General features: G+C 43.0%; 1 protein-coding gene across 5 annotated transcripts in view; it reads right to left on the minus strand.

The window, feature by feature from the left end:
• Positions 1-7,707, minus strand: part of FRMD5 (FERM domain containing 5) — a 334,032-nt gene extending 326,325 nt beyond the window's left edge. Inside the window, exon 1 of one of the 5 annotated variants that reach the window (XM_058294089.2) lies at positions 7,472-7,683. In XM_058294089.2, coding sequence (XP_058150072.1) covers positions 7,472-7,573 — 102 coding nt within the window. In that variant the 5' untranslated portion in view covers positions 7,574-7,683. Of the gene's footprint in view, positions 1-7,471 lie in introns of all 5 variants that reach the window. The other 4 variants (XM_058294088.2, XM_004466749.5, XM_058294090.2 and 1 more) reach the window with 4 other exon arrangements.
• Positions 7,708-11,160: the final 3,453 nt, after the last annotated feature.

Genomic DNA, 11,160 nt, shown 5'->3' on the forward strand with positions numbered 1-11,160 from the left:
GCAAATTCATACAAATACCCATGAGTAAAGTCTTCTGGTACATGCTTCTAGATTTGTCTTGGATGCCACTGACACTCCCTTAAAAGAGGTCTTTTACAAAAAGAAAAAGAATGATAGCACAATTACACATATAGAATTTACCTTCTTACTAAAATGTTTGATTTGTGTTAGTTTTATACAATAAACATTTAATATAGAAATTAAGAATTTAAAAATACAATACAAATTTTAGGTTTCTAGAAAACTAAATTTTGGAACCATCGTAATTTCAAGGGTTAGAGTCTAATTGACTTTCTATTGCAAAAGAGATCCTTAGACAGCATACTTTAAAAAAAAAAACAAGTTAAAAAATCAATATTCATGAAAACAGAACAGCTTTGTGTTTGTCTCTGTGAATAAAATTATCTTAATTCTCTAAAATCCTTTTTTTTTAAGATTTATTTTTTATTTATTTCTCTCCCCTTCCCCACCCTAGCCCCCACCTCCAGTTGTCTGCTCTCTGTGTCCATTCACTGTGTGTTCTTCTGTGACTGCTTCTATCCTTATCAGCGGCCTCGGGAATCTGTGTTTCTTTTTTGTTGTTGTTGCAGCCTCTTGTTGTGTCAGCTTGTGTCAGCTCTCCGTGTGTGTGGCACCATTCTTGGGCAGGCTGCACTTTTTTTGTGCTGGGCGGCTCTCCTTATGGGGCGCACTCCTCGTGCGTGGGGCTCACCTACGAGGGGGACACACCTGCGTGGCACAGCACTCCTTGCGCACATCAGCACTGCACATGAGCCAGCTCCACACGAGTCAAGGAGGTCCGGGGTTTGAACCGTGGACCTCCTATGTGGTAGGCAGACTCCCTATCCATTGGGCCAAGTCCGCTTCCCTCTAAAATCCTTTTTGTATTAATGAAATTCAAAGATTCTGCTTACCAAAACAAAAGCAAAAGTTCTTAGAAAAGCACTGCCCAAACAATAAATGCCCCTCTTAAGCCTAAGACTTGTTAGGGATAAGAGGGAAATGACCTGAACTCTTAAATATTTTTAATTTTAAACTTCTAATTTTGAAAATTAAACTTTCAAACTTACAGGGCAGTTCCAAAAATAATACAAACCCCATTCAGAGAACTCCAATATATCCCCATCCCCTAGATGCCCAGATCCACAAAATTTAACATTTTGCCTCCTTTGCCATAATATTTTATATGTATCCATCAGTTTACCAATCCATCTAACAATCCACCTGTCTATTTATCAATCCATTTTCTGAATACTTCAATGTAGGCTATAAACATTGCTCTTTGAACACTTAATACTGCCATGCACATTTCCTAAAAACAAAAATATTCACTTATGTATCCACCTTACATGCAGTCACTAAGTTCAAGAAATTTAACATTGATATAAAGTTTACATCCTATATTCCCTTTTTTCCCCCATATATCCCACTATTGTCCTTTTGAGGCTTTTCTCTTCCCTTGTTAGAGCCCATCCAGGATAACACATTGCCTTAAATTGTCATTGTCTCTTTAGTTGTTTGGGTTTTTTTTGTAGTTATGAACATACATACAACATAAACTTTCCCATCTCAACTACTCCCAGGCAAACCATTCAGTGAGATTAATCATATTCACTATGTTGTAGCACCCTCATCACCTTTCATTATTAAATATTTCCCATCTCCCCAATTTGAAACCCTATACCCATTTTACATTAATTCCTCATTCCCCCTGCCCCCTCACCCCTGACAACCTATACTTTACTTTCTGTCTTTATGAGCTTGCATATTCTCTGATATTTTCTTTGTAGTTACTACAGTGCTTAAATATAACATCCTAAATTTATAACAATCTTGTTTTCTTTGATACCAACTTAACAGCAATATACACAAAGTATGTTCCTATACCCCTCTGTCCCCCCACCTTGTCACAGGTTACATGTTTATACATTGAGTCCAAACCCACTGATGGGTCCCTCATCTGTCTGCTGGTTTTCTTTAGGTAGCACCAGGAATCGAACCCAGGACCTCCCATGTGGGCGACAAGTGTCCAATCACTTTAGCCACTTCTGCTCCCTGCTGGTTGCAGCATCTTGCCGGTTGTGGCGTCTTGCTGGTTGTGGCGTCTTGCCGATTGTGGCATCTTACTGATTGTGGTATCTGCTTGTCTTCTTTAAGAAGCACTGGGAACTGAACCTGGTACCTCCCATGTTCCCATGTGGGAGGCAGGCACCCAATTGTTTGGGCCATTTCTGCTCCCCTATCATTGCATTTTATACATTTGCCTTTTAGATACTGTAGGAATTCAAAAGGGGAGTCACAAATCAAAAATACAATAGAACTGGCATTTATATTTAACCCTTACTAGAGACCTTTATTTCTTCATATAGTTTTGATTTATTGTCTATTGTCCTTTCCTTTCAACCTGAAGAACTCTCTAGAGCATCTCTAGTAGGGCTGATCTAGTAGTGATGAAACCCCTTAGCTTTTGTTTATCTGGGACTCTCTTAATTTCTCCATCACTTATGAAAGACAGTTTTGACAGATATAGAAGTCTTAGTAATGTTTTGCTTTCAGCACTTCAAATGTCATCCCACTGCTTTCTTGCCTCCATGATTTCCAATGAAAAATCAGCACTTAATCTCATTGCAGCCCTTTCTGTGTGACATGTTACTTCTCCCTTACAGCTTTCAGAATATCTTTCGCATTTTACCATTTTATCATAATATGCTGCTGCATGATTTATTGGCGTTTATCCTGTTTGGAGTTCATTGAGCACCTTGGATATGTATATTCCTGCCTTTGTTATATTGGGGAAATTTTCCACCATTATTTCTTTAATAATTTCTCTGGTCCTTTCTCTTTCTTCTCCTTCTGCTCTCACAATTCACAATTCACGACTCTCACAATTCATATATTGTTACTCCTGATGGTGTCCCAAAGGTTCCTCAGGCTCTGTTTGCTTCTTTTCATTTTTCCTTCCTTCTGCTTCTCAGACTGGATGATTAAACTGTCTAATCTTCAAGTTCATTGATTCTTTCTTCTGCCAGCTCCAATCTGCTGTTTAACCCCTCTAGGAAATTTTTTATTTCTCTTATTGTGGTCTTCAGCCTGTTTGGTTCCTTTCATAATTTCTGTCTTCCTAGTGATATTCTATCTACATTCATCTATAATTTTTCCCAATTTTTTTAGTTCTTTGTCCATGTTTTCCTTTAATTCTTTGAGCAAAGTTAGGGCCATTTTTTAAATGTCTTTGGTATGTCCCAGGTGGATCTTCCTCATTGGTTTCTAATGCTTTAATTTTGTCCTTTATCTGGGCCATCGCTTCCTGTTTCTTTGTATGTTTTGTAATTTTTGTTGAAATCCAGATGTTTTGATATTTTAATGTGCTATCATTGGAATTTAGACTTTGGGATATCTGTTCCTTAGCTGAACTCTTGACATTTAAAGAGGAATTCCAATAAAGAATGTAGTTTATTCCAGTCTAGAATATTACAGTTTCACTGAAATTAATCAGGAATCATTTTAAGTGGACCTCAGAATTAAGGTGATTTATTTTCTTAAAAACAGTAAAATATTTCCCAATCCCATTTTTTATTTGAGTAGAATAGACACAATATAGGTATATTAGTCTGTTTAGATGTTCCTTATTTATATTTCCAAATAATCTTCTCATCATTATGAAATAAGTATTAATATTCCCATTTTATAGATGAGAAAATAAAGGTACAGAGAGGCAAAGTGACTTGGGGAGTCAGAATGAAGAGAGGGAACAAAAATGGGTTTTAAAAACAAAAAGACCATTGTTTCATATAGTGTATTCACCTGCCAACTTTGAACAAGTCCTTTGGTTCCCTGAGTCTACTACTTCATCTATAAAATTAGTTTAATACCACCAATCTCTCAAATGTTTGATGTACCATATATGTAACACACTTAGCAGAATACCTAGCACATAGTTGGTCATTCAACAAACATCGACTTTCCCACCAATCCATGATCTCAGTTTCTTCACCTAGCAAAACAGATATATAATCAATCCATAAAGCTGTTGTTAGGTAAATGTGATAACACATGACGAGTGCCTGGCACTCATAGGACCCAATACATTTGTTCTCCACTACATTCTCTCCCTTACCCAACGTACAGCTACTGAGTGGCTTAGCCACAATCAAATCCAAATCTTGGTTCCACTACAGATCTGCTCTATACATGTGTGTACATGTGTGGTAGCATCTTATTTAACAGCAAAAACTAATTTAGCCTAGTTGCTTTAACGGTTGTTATTTTAATGTGTTTTCAGAAAAATCACATTCATTTCTAGGGTAGCTTTCCATTTCAGTAGTCACAAAGAGCAATTAATAATTCTGACTTGAAAACATGCATTTTTTCAATACCTATTCCTACTGGAAATGTGGTAATATATATTCTTAATATTTTATAAATAAACTATTATAACCTGAAAGATAGTTGAAAATCTATTCCCTGGGATACTACATACCTAAGCATTTAAATGCATTCAAATTAGTCCACTCAGTATATTGAGTTCAAATACACTGGTAGCCTTTTCATTGTTCCCATTTTCTCACAAATAAAATAAAAAAGTAAGGCAGTAAATGTGGCAAATAAACACAGATAGGTCTAAATGAAACAGATGAGTGAAAAATATGGACCAGATCCGCATTTATGAGGCAATGACCTTCAAAACTGGAAACTGGCAGGGAGCTGTTAAACAATGTTCTTCACAGGAAGCTATTATACTATAACCCTCCTATGTATACTTTCATTCTCATGGTCTACAAATACATTTGCATAACAGAAAAAATGAAATAGTCTGGTAATGGTGGCAACCTTCATTGAGAGGCTATAAGGCATTTTCATTACCTTAATAATCATATCCTAAATGTCAGATCAGGATAACTGCTGCGGTATGAAAGGCTAGACCAATACTTTAACAGAATTTCCTACAATTGAAATTAACCAAATGTGGCTATTACGACTCTAATACAGTGCTTCTAAAACTGATTTATTTAAACAAAAAATTGGCATACAGCACTTTAAAGAAAAAGTGTTCAAATTATCACCAACAATAACAACAAATGGGTATATAGGGTACTACAATTCTTAAAATGTTGGGAATATTGCTTTAACCTAATAAAAAACCTCACCATTCCTGTCCATATAGATTTAAAAGACCCTATGCCCAAAATAAGTACACACACACGTTACAGAAATATAAAAGGGGGAAAGTTGCTAAGAAAAGCTCAATCTCTAAATACTCAAAAAATCTATATGTACAAAGGATTAATTTCACATAATACTGACTTTGTTTTTTTTTACATTTCCTTACATGGGTAAAAACAAAAGCAATCCACAGTATTGGTGCCAAAGAATGACAAATAGTACATATACTTTAGAAACCCTGTGTTCTTTCCATTCCATGCAGTGAACACAATGCAAAATCATTAACACATTTAGACAGTGGACACATACTACAGTGTGGCTACGTTATACCAAGCTTGAGTTTTTTAAAAGTAGCCTAACATTTTTATAGCATATTAAATTGTAATAATGTAAAATAAGACCAGCAGGAAAATAAACACAGCCAAGGCTGGATAAAGCAAGCATAAACAGTAAGTCCTGCTTAACTTTAAAATATTGTTTTTCTAAAAGGTAATAAAAGCTACCCACAACTCTAGTTCCAGTTAGCCAATCTCAAAGGTTCTACTAACAGGGAAAGATAACTAGTTGCCTTATTGTGACACCTTAAAACCACAAGGTTATCAATCATTTCTAGTGCAGTGGTGATGTGAACTGTGTTTCATTTGTACTCTAGACCTTGGCAAAAGTTAATGACCCGCCTCAGAAATTTTGTTTCGCCAAAAACCCCAAAAGTATTCTGACAACTTGAGAAGTCTAAATCTCACGCTGCCCTTGAAATGCTATTGTGTAAATGCTTTAAATTTTAAAACAAAAGGATAAAGGTTTTAAAAGTGCTTGACAATGTACTCAATTGGTGAAGATGTCAACTCAATGTTTTCTCCTTCCCCACAGAAAAAAAAAGAAACAGAACAAAACAGAATTGCATGTGGCACATAAAGATACAATGGAAACAAAAAGTAGTATGTCACTTATTCGGGAAGGAAATAATACATAACATCTCCCTATCATATTCAACCACAAAAATCCTTTCACTCGATGGCGAGTATCTTCATGACTGCTTAATCTGTATTTAAGTGGCCTTAAAAATATATTTTGTGTTCTTTCTCTACCCTCATGAGTCTGGCAGCCGTCAGCACTTATGTACAGAGCTAGTTTGGGGGAGGGAGAAAAGGGAAGTGGAGAGAAGGATGAACTGAGCAAGGAGTCAGCAGAGAGCAGCTGCTCATACACTACCCTCTGTCTTTCTCACACACCGCTATTTTCCGCTATTGAGCACTGTCAGCAAAAAAATAATAATAAATGGGGATGGCGGGGGTGTGGGGGGAGACAAAGAGGTAGGGTCTGGGCCGGGAGTTCTTGTCAGCCACATCTGAGCCGAGAATCCCCCTCTGGTTTCTTGCTGCAAAGGCAAGGGATCAGGTGAGACCTCTCTGGGTCCAACTCAATTTGCTTCTCCAGAAAGAGCAGTTTCCGGCAGTAAGCGCAGGATCCTGCCGACTGATGAACTGAGCACCAGAGCATTGTCAGTGTTTCCAGTCTTGAGAAAGGAGAGAGGTTGTGGCCGCGCTCCTGGGAAAGACTACTACTACTCCTGACGTGCTACACAGCAGTAGTGAAGGAATAAAAGCAAGGGGTTGTAGAAATCCCTTCGAAAAGACCAGATTCCGAAGAAATGCTGTGCAGCTTTTTTTGTATTGTTGGCGTGTTTTTTTTTTTAAGTCACTGATTCTTTCTCGCCACCTCCAACCCCCGAATTGCGGAGACTTGTTGCTAAGCCTTTACCTCGGCCACCCACCCCAGCCCAGAAGTGCCCGACACAGGACGCCGGGGGAGCGCACGGCGGGCGGGGGGCCTACATCCTCAAAGCCCGGCGGGCTGGGCTCGCCCCAACAGGCCACTCCGCAGGGGCTGCGCGCTGCTCCACCTTCTGAGAGCTCTGACTCACAAATGCTTGGGGGGGGGGACATCATGACAGACACCGTCACCCTTCCACCCAAAGAGCCAGGAGGACAGCCGGCCCGCCGTCCTCGCCCGGCGGGAGCGCCCGCGCCTGCGCCCCCCGACGGGGCGGCCGGGGCAGGAGCCTGCGGAAGCCGCTCCGCACCGCGCGAGCTCGACGCGCCGGGACCGAGCGCCGCTCGCCCGGGGGAGGCCGGGGAGGGGCTGGGGTCCGGGACGCCGGGACTCGCCTCGCAGCCCCGCGGAACTGCCGGGCGCCGGGCGGGGGGGCAGCGGCTCCCGGGAACGCGCCCCGCGCCGGGGCGACCCCGCGGGCCGGCCGCGGGAGGCAGCAGGGAGGGCTCCCGCGCGCGGGCGGCGCGGCGCTGACCTGGATGGTGCAGGTGTACTCGCTGTCGTCCAGCAGCCGCACGGTGCAGCTGTACTCGCGCTCCAGGCTCCTGCTGCTGCCGCTCATCAACCTGCTCAGCATCTTCCCGCCCGCGAGCGACGCGGCGGCGCTGCGGACCCCGCGGCCCCCGGACCAGGCGCCCCTCAGCCGGGCAGCTCCGCGCCGGCCCCGGGCACCCGCACCATCACCCCGGGCCGGCCGCTGCCTCCCGCTGATCCCGCTCCTCCTCCTTCTCCTCCTTCTCCTCAGCCGCCACCGCCTCCCCCCAGCCCACAGCAGGCGCCCCGCTCGCCGCTCCGCGCCCCACCGCCCCGGCCCAGCGCGCGGGGCGGGGCCTCAGCCGGAGGGAGCCAATGGCGGTCAGCGCGGCGGAACCGAGTGGCAGGCGGCAGAGCCAATCGAGATAGGTCGCTGGACTGACGGATAGACTGGGGAAGCAATCATGAGAAAGCAATCGGATCGAGCCGAAAAGGACCAACCCTCTGGCGTCCCAAAGTGGGGGCTCGTCTCGCCTCCTCGGTGCTTCTGATGACCGTTTTCCCTCCCCCGAGCCAGGTGAGGGCACCCGGCTGGATCGATCTCTGCCCCCTGGAAGGAATTTGAGCTTTGATTCAGGGAGCCAAGCTCCGTGCCCCACGCAAGGCCGCGGTTCCCGCCCTGTCGGGAACCGCGGAGCGAAATCGCAGTCCCTGCACCTGGCAGAATGCGTGCACCTACCCTCCGCACCCGGCGGCCGCCCGCCATCCGCGCTCTTCCTCAGGTCTGCCCGACGGACCTCTGACCCCAGCCCTCTTATTTTGGGAGAGCATCTTGCTTTACAAGAGCTACTTACATAAAAGCTGCAGGTCCGCTGAGGTTCTTAAGCACGCGGGTTCAACCCCTAGAAAACCCTCCACTCTCTTCAGAAGACAAAAGAGACTGAGGCGTGCTCCATCAGCTGGTATGGAGCAGAGGAAGCAATGGATCTTTCCCTTGTACCTTTAGAGCAGACTTACCACGTCTTCAGGCTTTGTCAGCAAAACCCTACAGTATGTCAGGAATTGTCTCCTGCCTTTGTGAACCCACATTTAAAGATTCCAAAGTTCTTTATGAAAACTTAACTAAGTTAAGAGACAATATCTTCCCTCAAAGATTTTTGACGGAAGGAAATGTTTTTGGAAAAAATCATATCAACACAGAATACTAATGCTGTAATAAATACTTTAATTTAAAATAAAATATGTATAATTTCCTATTTTGCTTACACTGTTCTTGTTTTATAGGTATATAACTAGTAAAAATAAAACCCTACATTAATCTAGACTTCAGGCTAGACTTAATTCAGCCTTTACAATATGCTTCTTCCCTAGTGTCTTTGGATTTCAGTTTTTCTACAAAGTTTTTTGCATGAGAGCTTTTTTCCCGCCACCACCACCACCACCACCATCACCACGACCCCCTTCAGTTAACATTTCAGTAACCTGGATTGTTTGTCAGGTTCAGTCAGTCTTCCTTGCAATATTCAATAATGATGGGAAAAAGTCCCTCTTCTCCACTCCATCCTTGCAGAGATAGTTATAAAGCTAAAAACAGTGAGTCAAGTGTTCTAGCCCTAAAACCAAGCATGAGCTCCGCTATAGCCCCAGCAGGTAGCCTGGTGCCTACAACATAACAGGTATTCAATAATTGTCTGTTGAACTGTAGAGAATGGAATTAATAGATATTCTACAGCATCTAAATCCCAGGGGAAGATTTATGAAGAAGCTAAAAGAATTTCAGGAAAACTGTGGAGACAAGTCATTAATAGGCCCAAGTTATATTCTCAGCTTTGTTGTGTAGTTGGGAGGGGAAAAAATGGAAGATTGCAGACAGGCAGAGCATTTGTTGTAGGCAAATGTTACTATTTGTTATTGAGTCTATAAGAGCAAGAAAAAATGTCCAAGAAGCTAGAGGATGTCCACTAGGATGATGGTAGAGACTTGATTTTTAACAGGCTATGCAAATAAGCATCTGTTAGAATAAAAAGACACAGCACCATGAATCCAGAAAAACTCTAAGGCAGGGGTCCTCAACAAGGGGTCCATGAGCTTGAATTTAAATTTTTAAAAAAATTCTTATGGGGACATTGGTGCAGGTATGTTATATTTATTAAGTAATACACAGTATAGTGTGGACTTAGTAAGGGGTCCATGATTTTCACCTGACTGGCAAAGGGTTTCATGGAACAAAAAAGGTTAAGGACCCATGCTCAGCCCCCTTTAAAGTTTCTCTCCCCATTCTATGAGGAAGCCCCCAGGGGAGGTGCTGACTCCCACATGTGCCTGCTTCAGATGCTCTGTACCCTGATCAGCATCCCCTGCAGTTCTTAGACATTGATCTTTCTCTGGCCACGGTGACCTCTACAACTGCCTTGGGATTTGGCAGGAAGGAGCACTGCCCTCTCTTCACCAGGGCATCACAAATATAGGCCCTTCTCATCAAAGTCTTCTCACAGCACAGCTAAGACCAAGCTGTAACCTCTAACAATATTTACAGAAAGGAAGTATAATCCAAAGAGTAACTGCAGATATGTAAAGACCACTCTCAAACCCCTCACGGACAAGACCCAAGCCTGTTTCCCTGTTAGGCGTCCAGCCTGGGTCCATGTGACTGAAGAGAGCTCCTTCAAGAATTCCCTGACCATGTCTTGGGCATCCATGCCCAACCACTGTGAAGCTCAAAGAATAAAACAATTCTCACCAAGTTTAAGGTCCACTTTCAAAATCCCATTTTGTGCCCCAGGTGCTGTGTCTTCTCAGGGTAACCTATCACTGAAATATCTATTCCCGGGAAGCAGAGTTGGCCCAGCGGTTAGGGCATCCGTCTACCACATGGGAGGTCTGCAGTTGAAACCCCAGGCCTCCTTGACCCGTATGCAGCTGACCCATGTGCAGTGCTGATGTGTGCAAGGAGTGCCCTACCACACAGGGGTGTCCTCCACGTAGGGGAGCCCCACACGCAAGGAGTGCGCCCCATAAGGAGAGCCGCCCAGTGTGAAAGAAAGTGCAGCCTGCCCAGGAATGGCACCACACACACGGAGAGCTGATACAAGACGGCGCAACAAAAAGAAACACAGATTCCCGTGCCGCTGACAACAACAGAAGTGGACAAAGAAACAAGACGCGGCAAATAGACACAGAGAACAGACAACTGGGGTGGGGGTGGGGAAAGGGAGAGAAATAAAATAAATAAATCTTAAAAAAAAAAAAAAGAAAAAAAGAAATATCTATTCCCTTTAGGGGAAACCCCATCGTCCATCCCCAGGAGTGTGGCCTTGACCTCTGACCCAACCAGACCATCACCTTAGAACATAATAGTCCAACATAAACACATTTCTCACAAAGACTAATGCAGCAGTTTGATATTGTTGATGAATCCCAAAAAGAAGTATTGGATTATATTTGTAAACTGGTTTTTTCCTCTGGTCATGTTAGATTATATTGGATTCAGAGGTTTACTTGATTAAATAATGATTAAGGCTTTGGTTGGGTCGTATCAGTAGGACGTTACATCCCTGCCTCTTTAGTAGGTGGGGACTCACAGAGAAAACAACATGGCAGAAGAGTTAGTTGGAGTTTTTGATGTTGGAGTTTTGCTATTGGGAGCTTTTTGTTTTAAAGATTTTTTTTTCTCTCCCCTTCCCTGCCCCT

Source organism: Dasypus novemcinctus, chromosome 3 (genome assembly GCF_030445035.2).
Source record: "Dasypus novemcinctus isolate mDasNov1 chromosome 3, mDasNov1.1.hap2, whole genome shotgun sequence".
Taxonomy (NCBI): Eukaryota; Metazoa; Chordata; class Mammalia; order Cingulata; family Dasypodidae; genus Dasypus; species Dasypus novemcinctus.